Raw genomic sequence first — 17,628 nt, forward strand, 5'->3', positions numbered from 1 at the left:
TGTGGTTTTCTAAGTCAAATGGGGCCTGCAGGGATACTCAGGTACTATTTAGTGACCCACTATTTGAGTTTGACAACAATGGTCTGGTCCGAGGGGTGGTGAACCTGTGGCCTCGAGGCCCTATGTGGTCCTCTAGGTCCTCAAGTGCTGCTCTTTGAACCCAAACTTCACAGAACAAATCTGCTTAACAAAAGGATTTGTTTGAACTTTGAAGGTCCTTTAGTCAGAAATACTCTCAGCTTGAGCAACATAGTCTAGGCATCCCTCTGCATTCTTTGAATGACAATCAGAAGTGAGGCTTCCAGGTGACAAAACAGCTCAAGAAGAGATGCTCATTTCCATGCCTTCTGCTATGGCCAATCACTCTGCCTGAAGTGAGATGAAATGAGCTTCCTTTGTAATGACAACAAACAAGTAGGGATTTCAGGGCAGCTAGGTGGCGCCATAGTACACAGAGTGCCAGACCTGAAGTCAAAAGACTCATCTTGAGTTCAAATCTGGCTTCAGACACTTACTAGCTGTGTGACCCTGGACAAGTCACTTAACCATGTTTGCCTCAGTTTCCTCATCTGTAAAATGAGATGGAGAAAGAATAGCAAATCATTCCAATGTCTTTGCCAGGAAAACCCCAAATGGGGTCACAAAGAGTCAGGCGACTGAAAAAAAGGATCTGAAGCAACTGGGGAAGCAATTATATATATGTGTACACACACACATACACATATACATAAATGCACATATATACATACATACACAGACATACATACACACATATACACATGCACACACACACGCATACATAGTTTTCAATTGTGTCCAATTCTTTGTGACCCCATTTGGGGTTTTCTTGACAAAGATACTGGACTGGTTTACCATTTCCTTCTGTAGTTCATTTTACAGATGAGAAAACTGAGGCAAACAGGGTTAAGTATACATCTAGTTAGTGTCTAAGGGTGGATTTGAACTCATGAAGGTAAGTCTTCCTGATCCTAAGCCTTGCGTTCTATCCACTGCACCATATATAACATATATATGTATATGCATACATATATGTGTGTATATATATATGTATGTATATATAAATAAAACACATGAGGCTTCTATTTCTGGTATGAATCATAGGAACATGTATCTGACACATAAATTCCATGCACATTCACATGTGTGTATGCAATACACATTTCTATTATCTTCTAGACCAACGGTGTCATACTAAAATGGAAATAGAAGCCATTAAACTGTATGTAAGGATCCCTGTGGACCGCCTATTGACTTAGTTTTAAAATGTAATATTACGTATACTCTATTGTATTTTTGTTTATTTGGTTAAATTGTTTTTGTTCAGTCATGTCTGACTCTGTGATTTCATTTGGAGTCTTCTTGGCAAAGATACTGGAATGGTTTGCCATTTACTTCTCTAGCTCATTTTAGAGACAAGGAAAAGTGAGGCAAACAGGGTGAAGTGACTTGCCCAGGGTCACACAGCTGATAAGTGTCTGAGGCCACATTTGAACTCAGGAAGTCTTCCTGACTTCAGACCTGGTGCTCTATCTACTGCACCACCTAGTTGCCCTAATTGGTTAAATATTTCCCAATTGTGTTTTAATCTGGTTCTGGTGGCCCTCAGGAGTGTGCAGGCTATGTGTCTCTTACCTCCGTTCTAGACTATAAGTGGAGACCTATTCACTTGCTTCTTATGATTTCTATCAATTGTTAAGCATATTGTAATAATGATAACAACAGCTAACATTTATGTAGTATTTAGTATGTGCTAAACACTTCACAATGATCATTTGATCTTCACATCCCTGGGAGTCAGGTGCTATAATGATCCCCATTTTACAGATGAAGAAACTGAGGCAGAGGTCAAGTGATTTGCCCAGGGTTACACAATTAGTAAGTTTCTGAGGCTGGATTTGAACTCATGTCTTCCTGACTGCAGGCCCAATACTGTATCTGCCATGCTAACTCGTTGTAAGTGTTCTGCCCCCTTATGGGACGTACCCTGGTAGGCCTGCAACACCATCATTACAATTCAAAGGCACAGCAGACAAACACTCAAAGCTTGCAGGTCTTAATTCACTGCTTCGAGGCCCACTATTCTGCCCCCCCACCCCGCCATTTATTCTGCTTAGCTCAAGCCTGGACAACTTAGGGTTCCTTCAGTTTCTGGGCTTAGTGATTATTTCTTATAGGAGAAGTGGTGGGTGTTGGGGTTGGGTTATAGCTTTGCCACTAATTTGCTGTGTGACCTTGGGCAAGTTGCCTCTGTCTCTGGGTCACATCTTCTCAGTCTGTAGGAGGAGGGGATGTACCAGATGGTCTTTTAAGTTCCCTTAAGCTCAAATTGGTCTAGATTTCTGCTACCATAACTTGATATTTGCATTTCTCTACATCCTCTTTCAAAGTATCTTCAGTTTGAGTTGTTCCTGAATGACACACTGAGGCAGGGCCAGGGGTGTGCTGGGGCTGGAACAGGCTCTTTGAGCCAACTGCTAAATTTTCAGTGTGAGCATTTACATCTCGGAAACTGACAAATGCTACTGGCATACATCCCCCACCCCACCTCCACCCCCCAGCTCCAGTCAGTTAAATATCAGTTCTCTGCTGGGCAAGGTTGTCCTGCTCATCAGGTGAAAAGGTATCCTGTCTTCAAATGGAGGATGTTTGCATATTCATTTATTTAAAAGGTATTCACTGGACATTTTTTGCCCGTAAGGTCCAGTTCTAGTTCCTGGGGTGGGGTTGGAGAGGCAAAGATGACTGAAACACAGTTTTTGACCCCCATGAAGCTTACAGTCTAGTAGGAAAATACACACACACACACACACACACACACACACACACACACACACACAAGACTTTAAAACAAAGCAGACCTTAAAAGTGTCCAAAAAAGTCTTACAAAGTGAAGGTCAGAGAAAGGAGAGGGTACTTTTGGTTGGCAGGGGTCAGGGAAATCTTAGAGATAGAAGCCTTTGGCCCTGGACTGGAAGAACAGGAGGGACTTCTATTGCCAAATCTTGGAAGGAGGAAGGCATTAGAGGCACACGAAGGTGTCTGAAAAATGTCAGAACAAAGGGAATTTGGGGAATAGTTTGCTATCAAGTTTGGCTTGATGACCTAAAGCTACACATGACCCTCTTCCTGTTCTCATGCTTCAGAATCATCTGGAGAGGATTCTGACAGATGCTGGCTGCAATTCAGCCACCACAGAGAGAGGAAGCCTGATGCGGTGAAGACAACAGAGGTATGGGGGTGAAGAAACCAGAGCTTTGGTGGCAGCTCTGTCACTCAATAGCTTCCTGTGTGACTGTGACCAACTCCCTCTCACTCTCTGGGCCTCTATTTCCTCATCAGCAAAATGCCAGGGTCGGACTGAATTGTCTCAAGTCCCTTTTCATCTCTGCCATTCTTTGGTCCTATGGTTCTAAGGTACCTACTTGATTTTCTTCTATGAGTTGCGATGGCATAAAAACTAACCAGTAATTCACATGAAGGAGCTTCCTATGGAATACTCTTTTGCGAACTCCTCAAAGACAGGCACCTAGTCCCTGAGCCCTCCTTTTTTGAGCTAAAATGAGGCATGAGGCAGCTAGGTGGTACAGTGGATAGGCTTCATGACAGGAGTCAGGAAGACATGAGTTCAAATTTAGCCTCAGGCACTTGTTAGTTGTGTGACCACAGATAAGTCACTGTGTTTCCTCAACTGAAAAATGAGGATAACGATAGCACTTACCTCCTAAGGTTATTGTGAGGATCAAATAAGATAATAATTGTAAAGTGCTTGGCACATAGTAAGTGCTATATAAATGTTGGCTATTACTATTATTAAAATTCTAAGACTGCATGAGCCTAAGATTTTAAGTCCTTGGTGAAAAATGAAAACAGAAACCACCAAAGCTGTAGTTTTCTCTATCGCAGACACCAAAAGTTACAATGCCCTGGAAAGCTTCCTGCCACTGTCTCAAAACCATCTGGCCCTCACTAAATCATCCACTCTCCAGGGTTTAGTAATGCTGGGCTTATCCAGCAAACAGAACCCACATAACATGGGCAGCCTCTGCCTCTGTCCCAAATCTGTGATTCTCAAGTGGAGGATGTACTCACACATCCATCCTCAGGTTCTTTTCTGAGGCTTTGAAATTAAAAATAAACTCCAGATGGGAAGGTGGCAAAAATGGTGTTTATTCCAAATACCTGCCATGTCCTCCCTTGTTCTTAGCTGGAAAAAAGACCTTGCTGGGGAGGTTAAGAGCCATCTAAAGTTTTTGCTCCCGTTCTCTGGTCCTGTTACCAGTGGAGACTTGGTTGATTCTGATTTTAAATGAGGCGTAGCTGTAAGGTGATTGGTCTTGAAATTGGGAGGCATGGGTTCAAGTCTAGCTCTGATACCTAGATAGATAAGCCCCTGAATCTTAGTATCTTTGTGTGTAAAATGGTAAGAGATAATACTTGGCACTACGTATTTCTTGGTGGTGTTGTGAAGAAAGTATCTTGTTAGCAGTAAAGTACTTTGGATGAGTGGGCTTGTATTGAATGCTGCTTAGAGTCATTGAGAGGCTAAGTAACTTGTCCTGAGTCAAGCAGCTGGGATACATCAGAGGCAATGCTTGAAGCCAGGTTTGGAGGCCACATCTCTGAATCATAGCCTCTAGGCCATGCTCTCTCTTTCACTGTTACTAATCATGCTTTACTATTATTCCAAGTACTTTGCTCAGCTCCGAGGTTAATATTTGAGTTACTCTGAATAAGTGATCATGGAGAATTCTGACCAGGTAGAAGAGAATTTTTGGACCAGGAAGGAACCACAGAGACCATCTGGTTCAGCTTTTTTATTTTACAGAGAAGGAAACTGAGGCCCAGAAGAGAGGAAGTGGTCTGAGTAAGGTCACACAGCTAATAAGTGACAGGACCAGAACTCAGTTCTCTTGACAACTAGCCTAATGATTTTTCTACACCATCTTTGGAGGCAGCTAGGTATTCAGCAGATAGAGTACTGGGTCTGGAGTCAGGAAGACCTTAGATACTTACTAGCTGTGTGACCCTGAGTGAGTCACTTAACCTCTGTTTGCCTTAATCCACAGGAAATGGAAAACCAATCCAGTGTTTTTGCCAAGAAAACTCCCATGGATAGTATTGGCCATGCTACGGTCCACAGGGTCATGAAGAGTTGGACATGACTAACAATACTGAACAGCCACTCTACTTTACTGACTTCTGAATTTATCCAAAGAACTCCCAAGACAGTGATGTTTCTATAAGCTATGCCACCTAAGAATCATTTGAAAGAACTAGGAATTTTTAGCTCAGAGAAGAGAAAACTCAGGGGAAACAAGAAGTGTATCTGGAACGGCTGTCCTTTGGACCTGTCTCATATGACTATAGAGGGCAGTGGTAGGACCAGTGGGTAGAAATCATAGGGATTTCCTCTCAACGCCAGATTTTCACCCAATGTAAGGAAGAACTTTCTAATAAGTAGAACTGTTTGACAGTTGAGTGAACTGCCTTGTGAGAAGGTGAATTCACCAGTCATTGGAGATATTCAACTGTACTTACTGAATAATGTCCAACACGCACCATGTAGCATTTTGGTCTATTTGGGTTTGGGATGGGCTTTAGAATAGTTCTTCACTTCATATCATTTGGTCCTTCAATGATCGTTTGGTTTAATATTTAGATAATCTGGATAATGTGGACAAGAGACCCACCTTGAACATTGGCCATAACCTGTAAACTGGTCCATTGCCTCATCAGTAAAATTAATGGTGCTGGTGGGCATTAGACTGGATCTGTGGTTCTCAAACTTTTTTTGTCTTAGGACCCTTTTACGCACTTAAAAACTGTTGAAGAGCCCCCTCACCCAAGCTTGTGTGTGTGTGTGTGTGTGTGTGTATGTGTAAACATAGACATATTTGCCATGTTAGAAATGAAATGAAAACATCTTAGCATTATTATGAAAACAGTTTTGATCTCACAGACCATCTGAAAGAGTCTCAGGGACCATTAGGTATCTCTGGACCATCTTTGTGAAATGCTGAACTATATGACATCCCAGCTACCTTGTAGTGTTATCTATGTTCTTTTTTTTTCTCTAGGCAATGGGGATAAGTGACTTGCCCAGGGTCACACAGCTAGTAAGTGTTATGTGTCTGAGGCCGGATTTGAACTCAGGTCCTCCTGAATCCAGGCCTGGTACTCTATCCACTGCGCCACCTAGCTGCCCCCCTATTATCTATGTTCTATAATTCTAAGACCTTTCTTGCATCTGCTTTGAAAGTTTTGGTCTTTGGGAGTCTTCTAGGGAACTGATAAGTAATTTGCCCAGAGTCATACAACGAGTGGAAGCTGGCGATAGAATCTGAACCCAGGTCTTCCTTATTGCAAGGCTAGCTCTCCATCCTCTGCCCCATGACTCCCTGGAAGAGATCTTGGAGAACTCCTGCTTCAGGATCTTCACTTTACAGAACAAATCTAGCAATTGGCTTTTATTAAATTCCTGCTCTGTGGCCAGCATTGTGCTAGAGAGTGGGGATCCACAGACAAAGAAGAAACGGTCCCTGCCCTCAGGGAGCTTATTATCTTTTCAGGGGTATACCTATGCTTATAGGCCTATGGAAATATATAGACAAAAAAGATACAATGTAATTTTGTAGGAGAGGAGGGGAGCAGGAAAGACTTCATGTAGAAGATGGAACTTGATCTGAGTCTGGAAAGAAATGAGGGATACTAAGAGCAGAGGAAGGAGGGAGAGTGTTCCAGGAATAGATGACAGATACTGTACAAAAGCAGAGAAACTGGGATGGAATAGTAAGAAAGGCAATTTGGCTGGACCATAGAGGGTATAAAGGGGAAGAATGGATAATGAGACAGGGAAGGTGAGTTAAGGCCAAGTTGTAAAGAGTTTGGAATGCCAGACAGAGAAAACTGAGTTTATTAGTAGCAGAGTGATCAGCGCTTCAGGAAATTCCTTTTGGCAGCTGTGTGGAGATTGACTTGTAGTAAGGAAAGACCTGAGGCCAGGAGATCAAATCGAAGCTCATTATAATAGTCCAGAGAAGAAGAGGGTGAATTGGTGTGAGTGGACAGAAGAGGAAGGATGTAAGAATAATGATTGTTGTTGTTAGGGCAGCTATAGAGTGCTGGGCCTGGAGTCAGGAAGACTCATCTTCCAGGGTTTAAATCCAGCCGCAGATACCTACTTAGCTGTGTGACCTGGGGCAAGTTACTTAACCCTATTTGCCTCAGTTTACTCACCTGTAAAGTGAGCTGGAGAAGGAAATGGCAAACCACTACTGTATCTCTGCCAAGAAAATTCCAAATGGGATCAGTGGGAGAATCTGTTGCAAATGAAAGGACTGACCCACCACAAATTGGACCTTTACATTTGTCCTTATCTTTCCCCTGATCTTCCCAACCTGGGTCCCAGCTTTTGGTCCCTGCCCCTGGAGTTGCTGAGATCTAGTGCATTGAGGCCCTGTGAAGAGAAGATATACCTTAGGAAATGTAGCTGTTTAACTGGCTCACTGCATAGTCTGGGGTGAGAAAACTGAAGGAAAAGAGGAAAGAGTCCTGAGTGAGAATAAGGAGAAGTAGGTTTTAGTATCAGCTCTGCCATTAAACTTTTGTGTAACCTTAAATAGGTCACCTTCCTTTTCTGGCCCTGAATGTTTTCATTTGTAAAATGATGAGGTAGGACTAGGTAGCTCATCCATAAGGCCTCTTCCAATTTGAAGATTTTATGAAGCTGATAGTTGGGCATTGACTATAGTTGATTAACAGACAACTGCCTGTGAGAGAAAAGGCTACATTTTATGTCAGAACATTTTAACTGGCAGTTTCCCAATGGTCTTCCTACTCGGGGTTCACTTCCCTACCTGGATGGGCGACTTTGTCTGTACTTTTATTGTTGTTCAGGTGTTTTCGGTTGTGTCTGACTCTTTGTGACCCCATTTGGGGTTCTCTTGGCAAAGATATTGGAGTGGTTTGACATTTTCTTCTCCAGCTCATTTTACAGATGAGTAGACTGAGGCAAACAGGGTTAAGTGACTCACCCAGGGTCACAAAGCTAGTAAGTGTCTGAGGCCAGATTTGAACTCAGTAAGATGAGTCTTCCTGAATCCAGGCCCAATACTCTATCCACTGTGCCATGTAGCTGTCCATCTCTACTTTTAGAGAATTGAAATGATCTGTGATTTTATTCGCGTGGGTCTTCTTTCTACTAGCACAGATCCCATGATCCTCATTAGCTGCTATGGCTGAAAAAATTATATTGGCTGGTGGCCAGTGTTCTGATAATGGGTCTCTGCAAGAGCTAGCTGCCTCCTCATCAAGATGAGGTACCAGAAGAGGGTGTCAGTGGCGATATATCAGTCCTAGGAGGGCAGGCCTCTCTCCGTTTCTCAACAGGCATGGGGGATTGGCTCAGAATGGGAGTGATTCAGAAAGACATATTCACGTTTAAACCCTTTAGCATCAACAAGTGGAATGATCGTTGGGTTTTATGGCTGTCTCTCTATTCGGTCTCATCTAGAAAAAGAGATGATACTTAGGTTCGACAAACTCTTGAAAGATAATTGACCTTTCAAGAGAAAGAGATTGCTCAAATGGAAGTGAAAACGAGAGATGACTTCATATAGTGTTTTCTGGTTTACAAAGCACTTTGCATGTAACGTTTCAACCCTGGAGAGAAGGTACGTCAAGTGTCATCACTATCATTTTACACAGTCCTCCACGCCTCTAATGCTTTGCCTCCTGGCTTCTCTGACTTCCTTCAAGTCCCAGCTAAAATTCTATCATCTGCAAGATCCGCCACAAAGGTAGTGATTATCTTCAATTATCCTACATTTATATTGTTTGCACACAGCTGTTTTCATGTCATCTCCCCATTAGGCTGTAAGCTCTCTGAGAGCTGTGACTGGTTTGTTCGTTTTTCCCTACACTTTCTCTGCATTGCCAGGACTTGGCGATGTGCTTGGTAACTAGTAAGGGCTTAATGAGCTGGACCCTCTCAGATTCTACAGAGCATTAAGTTTTTTTGTCTAAAGCCTAATGCACTGGGCTAATGATTGGGGGCAGAGATCTTACTGGGTCTCTGTCTGCCTTTTATCCAATGTCTCTGTCTCTATGTATAAGTTGTGTATGGTCACTCACTTGTTGGTCCTGGAGCTTAACTCCAACGACCCTGAAGGTATTACTGGCGTTGTTGTGGTAGATGTTGATCCGGCTGAATCCCTGCTGTCCTGGTTTGATTGGCACCCATTTCTTACTGGTGTCATCGTAGACCATCACGGAAGCCCGGGCTTGGCAAATACTCTGTTCACTGGGAAGCAGAAGGAAACACAGACATTAGACCAGCAGTCAAATTCTCTTTGTTCCCTCTCTATACAGCATCAAGTGAGAGGCCGACCAACATAATGGAGAATTTCTCACAACCATGCCACCTAAAAAGCAAGAAATGTCCATCCAGACGTCCTGGATGTAATAAAGGAAATTCTTCAATAAGGTTGAGAGGCTGAACTTCTATAACCTCTAAGAACTGCTTCCCAGCTTTGAGATGCTGTGAGTCTAAGATGATACAAGCCTAAGATTCTAAGACTTTATGATTCTAGGATTCCATTAATAATAATAACTAGCGTGTGCATGGTGCTATAAAGTTTTTAAAGCACTTTACAAATATTATCTCATTTTATCCTTACAACAACCCTGAGGGTAGGTGCTATAATTATTTGCAAAATCATGATTTTACAGATGCCTCAGTTAAGTGGCAGACAAGTACCTGCCTAGGGTGACATGGCTAATAAATGTCTGAGGATGGATTTGAACTCAGGTCTTTTTGACTCCAGGTCTGGTGCTCGATCCACAGCACCACCTAGCTGCCCCAGTATAAATGTATCCTGGCCTGGTATTTTCAAATAAACACATAATAATATGATCAAGTAATCTTCACAAGAAAGAGGCATTACTATAGCATTTTGTCTCTACAGAACTCTGCTTTCCACTGGCCATATTGCTTCAGAATGTAGCCCAGAAACAGAAAGGAAAGGAAAAATGCATTTGAGAAGCAAGAAAGAAATGTCACAAAAGTCCCTGAATAAAACCCATGTATTCAATCAGTCTCTCACTCAGATCCTATTAATTCTTACTTTACACCCAATTCTAACAGATTGAATGATCTGATTTCCCAGTCTATAGCACCTTTAGAAATAGAAAATGAGAAGTGAGAGAAGAGAGGTTGCTATGGGTAACTCCCCCTTCCCCCCCAAAAAGAGGGAGAAATGACAACTGAAAATGTGGGAGGTGTCAGAAACACTAAAAAGCAGATGTAAGAAATCATAAAACACAGCAGCCTCTGGCTTGGTATAGGCACAAACAACTTTACATAGTGCAATTGGCCTTACTGGTATCAGTGTTATAATACAGTATAAAAACTGCTGTTTATTATGTAACTTTAAGAAAAGGTTAGGATTCAAAAAGTTCAAAGAGACCTTTCTTCTCTTTTAAATTCTGGAGATGTATATGCTCCATTTTAGAAAGATTTCCATTCCAGAAGACAAAAAATTATTTTAAAAAATGGTTTGCTGTTTAAAGTGACAAACTCACAGTTATTCAGAAAAGCTGGCTCCCTCATTCCTGAGGTTCTGAAAAGATAAGGCTTTTCTAAGTTCGTGCTTAGTTACTCAGCAGCAATGTGAACCAGTCACTCTGATGCTGTCTGGTCTCTTTGTTCCTTCCCTGCAGTGTGTAGGCTGGGGAATGGGGTGGTAGTGGTGGTAGTAAATCTCCTATGGGTTAGCCCAGATCACACGAGATTTTTGTATGACATCTGGATGTGCAGTCATTGATAGGACCATTGGATTTAGAGTTGGAGGGGACATTAGAAATCATAGGGTCCCACTCCTATAAGAAGGACAAATGATTTGTCTAAGGTTGTCTAAGGGCTAAGTAGCAGAGCTGGGATTTGAACCCAGGTCTTTTGATTCTCAATCTAGTGTTCTTTACAGGGTACCCAGTTGCCTGTATTCTCTCTAACCCCTAACCATCCCATAGGCTGCCCCTGTAAATAAGGATTCTAGTTCACCTTTATTGTTGTGTGGCTTTGGGCGAATCACTTCTCTCTGTGGTGCAAGAGAAAGCCCTCAAGTCGCATCATTTATTAAATGCTTACTATGGGCCAATATTGTGCTTAGCATTGGAGCGACAAAGAAAGGCACCCCCCACCCCAACCCCAACTCCCACCCCCGGCCAAACAACATAGCTGGAACCTGAAGTAAGCGAGGCAATGGAAGAGGCACGGACAAGGAGCATTGCAGGTATGGGAGAGAGCCGATGAGAACGTGCAGAGATGGGAGATGTTGTGTCTAGTGTGGGGGACACCAGAGGCCAGGTCACTTCAGCAGAACTTACTCTTTGTTGTTCAGCTGTTTCCAGTTGTGTCTGGCTCTTTGTCACCCCATTTGGGGTTTTCTTCGCACTGGACTGGTTTGCCATTTCCTTCTCCAGCTCATTTTACAGATGAGGAATCTGAGGCAAACAGGGTTAAGTGACTTGTCCAGGGTCACACAGCTAGTAAGTGTCTAAGGCTGGATTTGAACTAAGGAAGATGAGTCTTCCTGATTTCTGGCCCAGCACTCTGTCCACTGCACCAACTAGCTGCCTTAGCTATAAGATTGTGTTATTGGTGTTCAGTCACGTTTGACTCTCCATGACCCCATTTGTGGTTTTCTTGGTAAAGATACTGGAGTGGTTTGCCATGTCCTCCTCCAGCTCATTTTACAGATGAGTAGACTGAGGCAAACAGGATTAAGTGACTTGTCCAGGGTCACACAGCTAGTAAGTGTCTAAGGCTGGATTTGAACTAAGGAAGATGAGTCTTCCTGATTTCTGGCCCAGCACTCTGTCCACTGCACCAACTAGCTGCCTTAGCTATAAGATTGTGTTATTGGTGTTCAGTCACGTTTGACTCTCCATGACCCCATTTGTGGTTTTCTTGGTAAAGATACTGGAGTGGTTTGCCATGTCCTCCTCCAGCTCATTTTACAGATGAGTAGACTGAGGCAAACAGGGTTAAGTGACTTGTCCAGGGTCACACAGCTAGTAAGTGTCTAAGGCTGGATTTGAACTAAGGAAGATGAGTCTTCCTGATTTCTGGCCCAGCACTCTGTCCACTGCACCAACTAGCTGCCTTAGCTATAAGATTGTGTTATTGGTGTTCAGTCACGTTTGACTCTCCATGACCCCATTTGCGGTTTTCTTGGTAAAGATACTGGAGTGGTTTGCCATGTCCTCCTCCAGCTCATTTTACAGATGAGTAGACTGAGGCAAACAGGGTTAAGTGACTTGCCTAGGGTCACACAACTAGTAAGTATCTGAGGCTGGATTTGAACTCACCTCTTCCTTACTCCAGGTCTTGAACTTTATCTACCATACCACCTGGCTTCCCCTCATCATACAGTAAGGGAAGGAGAATAAAGTGTAAGACTGATCTGTGAAGGCAGGAGGGAGTCAGGTTACGAAAGGTTTTAAAAGCCAAACAGAGGATTTTATATTTGATCCTGGAGGCAATAGAGAACATTTAACTGAATGGTGTGCGCGCGCGTGTGCGCATGTATACGTGTGTACGTACGCATGTGTGCATATGTGTATATGTATGTGTTTGTGTGCATATGTGTATATGCATGTATGTGTTTACGTGTGTGTGTTTAGTTAGCTTCCTGTTTTAGGAAGATTTTTCTGACAGTTGAATGGAAGATGGGCTGGAGTGGAGACAGGCTTGAGGCAGGGACATCCAATCAGATGACTATTGTGATAGTCCAGGTATGAGGGGATGAGAGCCTGCCTCAGGGTGGTTGTGGTGTCAGAGGAGAGAAGGAGGCCTGTGAGAGAGACTGTGGAATTAGAAAGAAGAGGCATAGCCCGTGAGTCTTGAATGAGACTAAAGCTTCTGAGAGACGGAGGAGAAGAGAAGACGTAGGGAATCAATGCACAGACACAGAGACAGAGGCGGAATGGACGAGGAACAGTTAGAAGGCCAGTTTGACTGGACTGTTGTGTGGGTGAAGGGAACAGAAGTATAGGAAGCCTGGAAAGGTAGTTCTGGCTAGGTTGTGATGGGCTTTAAACCGAGGACCAGTGAGGGTTAGGTAAGTGACCTGCACAACACCAGTCAGTTAGTAATTCTCATTTAAATCAATTTTGGATTCTGATTCCTTTATTTGTAAAGTAGGACTAGTACTATATGCCCTGCTTCCTTCACAGGGCTAGCACTTGGGATAAAATGAGATTGTGCCAGTATTTTGGAAAGTGTAAAAAAGTACTTTGGAAACTGTAAAGCAATGCATAGAGGAGTGAAGGACGGTTATTGTCTTGGCCACAGTGGAGGATGTCCCTGCAAATACAACGAGAGGAGGCAGGGAGCCCAGGCTCTAAGAAGGAGTTTGGAAAGCCCTGACTTGTTTACTTTAAGCACGAGTGAGGCCAAATGTAACTCTGGAAAATCTGGCTTGAAACCCATCAGTTAGCAAACCTCCCCCACTGAGGACAAAGTGATTTGCACAGAGAAGCTAGTGGTTTATAAAAATAAATCTGCCTGCGTTTAGCCACTGGACTGAATTAAGACTTGTCCTCAGAGCCCTGAGCCACTGAGAAGGGGGGAAAAAGAATGTTTTCTTTGAGATTTTAAAATGTTCATTTTTCTCTGGAGCATGTCCCTGGACAACCTGAGTCACAAACATAGAATCTGGAGTTGGAAGAGAGCTTCGTGTGTTCAGTCCAACTCTGCCCATGGATGAGTCCTCACTGTAGCAGCCCAGATAAGTGTTCTGCTTGCACACTTCCAGTGATGGAGAGCTTACTTGTTGTAGTTTTAAATGTCAGGCAGTGAGGCCTCATAGGGAGAGAATATCTTCTTCCTGTAACTTCTGGGCTTTGGCCCTAGTTTTGTCCTCTGGGGTAAAGAACACATTTAATCCCCCTAAATTTAATTGCTTTTAAAACACTTTTATTAGTAATTAAAAGTCTTCTCTGATCCAGAATAATATCCCTCCCCACTAATTTCTTTAAGCAATTCTCATATGACAGGGTTTCTGGTTCTCTCATGACCTTGACCAGCCAATCCACAAGCATTTCTTAAGTATTTACTATGTGCCAATCACATGGGGCAGCTATGTGGCACAGTGGATAGAGCTCCAGGTCTGGCATCAGGAGGACCTGAGTTCATATTTAGCTGTGTAACCCTGGGCAAGTCACTTAACCCTGTTTGCCTTAGCTCCTCATCTGTAAAATGGGTTGAGGAAGGAAACCACTCCAGTATCTTTGCCAAGAAAATCCCAAATGGCATCATGGAGAATTGGACATGACTGAAATGATTCAACACCAACATATTCCAAACACTATGGTAGGCATAGTGGGGATAAAAGATAAAAAAATGAAACAATTCTAGCTCTGAAATAAGTTACATGCTATGGGGGAGTGAGGGAAGGAAAGGAGAAAAGGGACGAAGGGGGGTTAGTATTATTTTAGATATACATATATATTATGATAAATTAAGTGCAAAATAAATATGAAGTAAAGCACAACATAGTTAGTGATCACCCTCTGAATGGGTTCCAGTTAAATGGTCCTCCTCAAAGTCAGCAAGGTTAGAATACAAACTTCATGTTTGGTCTGATTAAGACCAACATTTAGTTCACATTTTTATTGTCCTTTGCAATTTTGAAAATGCCTTACATCCATTATTTCATTTGATCCTCATCACAACTCTGTGGAGATTAGGTTGTGCAAGAATTATCTGTATTTGGCCTCAGACACTAACTAGCTGTGTGACCCTGGGCATGTCGCTTAACCCCAGTTGCCTCTAAAAAAAAAATCTAACCACCCATGAAATACTGAAAAGTGAAATGAGCAATATTAAGAGAACGTCATACATAGTAACAGAAATATTGTTCTAAGAACAACTTTGAATGACAAATTCATCTTGAGTATCATAAATGCTCAAATCAACTACAAAGGACCTACGGAGGAAGATGTTATCTACTTCCAGAGAAAGAACTGCTAAATAGAAGTATATATGGTGTGGTTTTACGTGTGTGTGTGTGTGTGTGTGTGTGTGTGTGTGTGTTGTGTTTAATTGTAGCCCTCTCTAGGGTGGGGTAGGGAAGAAGGGAGAAAAAAAAATACGCAGCAGAGAGCAAACGAAAACTTAGAAGAAAGCACAGAAAAGCAGGGTAACTTTGAAAACAATGTGCAGTATTTATTATATAGTTTTTTTTTTAAAGTAAAGTCTGAAATGGAAATTCATGGTTTTATGTTGAATCCTCTATGTTGTGCTATGTACATGGAAATGGTTTTTTTTTTTGTCTTTTTGTATTTAAGGTCAAAATGAATAAAAATTAAAAAAAAAACAAATAAAAATCTAACCATCTAATAACAATAGCTTTTACTTTGATAGTGGTACACAATTTAAAAAATGCTTCAATCTATCCTCTCTTTTGATCTCCGCCACCCCAGGAAGTAGGTAATGCAAGTATTTACTTTTCCCCATTTTACAGATTTTGCTGAGGACAATATAGAAGAAATGAATGGCCCAGTGCCATAGAGCTCACTGGTGGGAGAGCTGGGGCTTCAAGTCTGGTACTTTGCCATGCTGGGCTCTTTCCCCTGTACTGTGATGATACCCTTTGGTAGAGGCAGAATCTTGGACTAGGAGGATCATAAGGCTACCATTTCTAGTGTTGTTATGAAAAGGGAATCCTCTAGATTTATTGTGGACTACAGTGCTGAGCCAAAATCACCCAGACATCCTGCCCCACAATCAGGGTACGGGCAGCCTCACTTCCTTAATTGCCTTGCCCACAAGAAGTTTCTGTTTGGAGAAATCTACCCACTTCCCTAGGACACCAGCCAACACCACACAGTTGCACTCAATGAAAAGAAATTAACCAGATCTTAAAATCAACTAATTGTAATGTTATCATAGGTTTAGAGCTAAATAGAGGCTTGAGGTCATTAATCCAAAGTTGTCAAACTCACAGTCCGCAAAACTCTCAAATGAGGTCTGAACCAGATTAAAATGTCATTGGGCAATGTTTTAACAAAAATAAATCAAAATGCAATACAACATACATAATGTTAATTTGTGGTTTTCTAAAGTCAATATGTGGCTAGTATATTGACTTTCTATTTGAGTTTGACCATTGATGTAGTCTAACTCCCTCATCTCACAGAGGAGGAAACAGGTCTGGAGTACTTACATGTGCAAGATCATACAGGTAGTAAGTAAGAGATCGATTTTTAGCCAGATACTCTGATTCTAAACCCAGTAGTCTACTCAAGGCAATCAATAAACGCTTATTAAGTGCCAGGCACTGTGATAAGGACTGGGGATACAAGAAAGGCAAAAACATGATCCCATCCCTCAAGGAGCTCCCATTCTGATGGAGGAGACAATATTCAAACAATTACATACATAAAAAATATACAGAGTCTAAATGGGAGGTATTCTCAGGGGGAAAGCACTTGAGGACCAGGCAGGGATGGGAACCAGGAGAAGCCTTCTGTATGAGATGATAAGTGCGCTGAGTCCTAATAGAAGCCAGGGAAGCCAGGAAGCAGAGAGGAGGATGGGAGAACTTCCAGCATGGGAGGCTGGGGGTGGCAGCCAGCGAAAAAGATTAGAGTTAGGAGATAGAGTATCTCGAGGTCTGATCCTTTGTCATGCCATTCAAGGCTCTTTCCCTTGTATTATGACGGTGCTCCCAGGACAGGCAAGTTCCTAGAGTACGGGGAAAGGAATAACCTGCAGGAAAACTGGAAAAATAGGAAAGGGCCAGACTGGGAAGAGCTTTAATTGTCAAACAGAGCATTTTGTATTTGGTCATGGCGGTGATAGGGAGCCTATGGAGTTTAACGTGTAGGGGAGAGACATGGTCAGATCTGCCCTCTAGAATATCAGTTTGGCAGCTTAGTGAAGGATGGATTGGGGGGGGGGAAGGAAGCAGTGAAACCAATTGGGAGGATTTTTTAATATTCCAAGCATGATAAGAGCCTGCCTCTATCAGGGTGGCAGCTGTGTGAATGGAGAGGAGACAGAGATGAGAGCTAGAACTAGAAAGACTTGAATTGAACAGAGGTTCAGAAGGAGACACAGAAAAGCAGGACAGCTTGGAAACTAATGTGTTGAATTTGTTATTTTCTTTTAAAGATGAAAGCTGTACAAACAGAGATTCATGGTTTCACATACAATGCTTGTTGACTCGAATCTTCCTTTCCTGTCTTTGTATATAAAATTGCTCATATATATTAACTTTAAAATAAAAAAAATAAATTAAAAAATTTAAAATAAAAAAAAAAGATTTGGGGGTAGCTAAGTGGCACAGTGGATAGAGTACTGGCCCTGGAGTCAGGAGGACCTATGTTCACATCTGGCCTCAGATACTTGACACTTACTAGCTGTGTGACCCTGGGCAAGTCACTTAACCCTAATTGCCTCACCAAAAAAAAAAGGGAAAAAAAGACTTGTTGAACCTTGCAAAATTTTCACTGATTAAAGGCAATAACCAAAATAGAGGGTCTTACTTAAACTTGGGTGTGAAAGGAGGACCAGAGGCACAAGCATGTATTACCCATGTA

At 42.3% G+C, this 17,628-nt stretch overlaps 1 protein-coding gene across 5 annotated transcripts in view; it reads right to left on the reverse strand.

Annotated features, from left to right (window-relative positions):
* EVL (Enah/Vasp-like) overlaps positions 1–17,628 on the reverse strand; it is a 199,008-nt gene that overhangs the window by 98,160 nt on the left and 83,220 nt on the right. For all 5 annotated transcript variants that reach the window (XM_021007363.2, XM_021007360.2, XM_021007364.2 and 2 more), the window contains exon 2: positions 9,154–9,322. In XM_021007363.2, coding sequence (XP_020863022.1) covers positions 9,154–9,322 — 169 coding nt within the window. The remainder of the gene's footprint in view (positions 1–9,153; positions 9,323–17,628) is intronic.

Source organism: Phascolarctos cinereus, unplaced genomic scaffold (assembly GCF_003287225.1).
Source record: "Phascolarctos cinereus isolate Bilbo 61053 unplaced genomic scaffold, phaCin_HiC Scaffold_2;HRSCAF=192, whole genome shotgun sequence".
Taxonomy (NCBI): Eukaryota; Metazoa; Chordata; class Mammalia; order Diprotodontia; family Phascolarctidae; genus Phascolarctos; species Phascolarctos cinereus.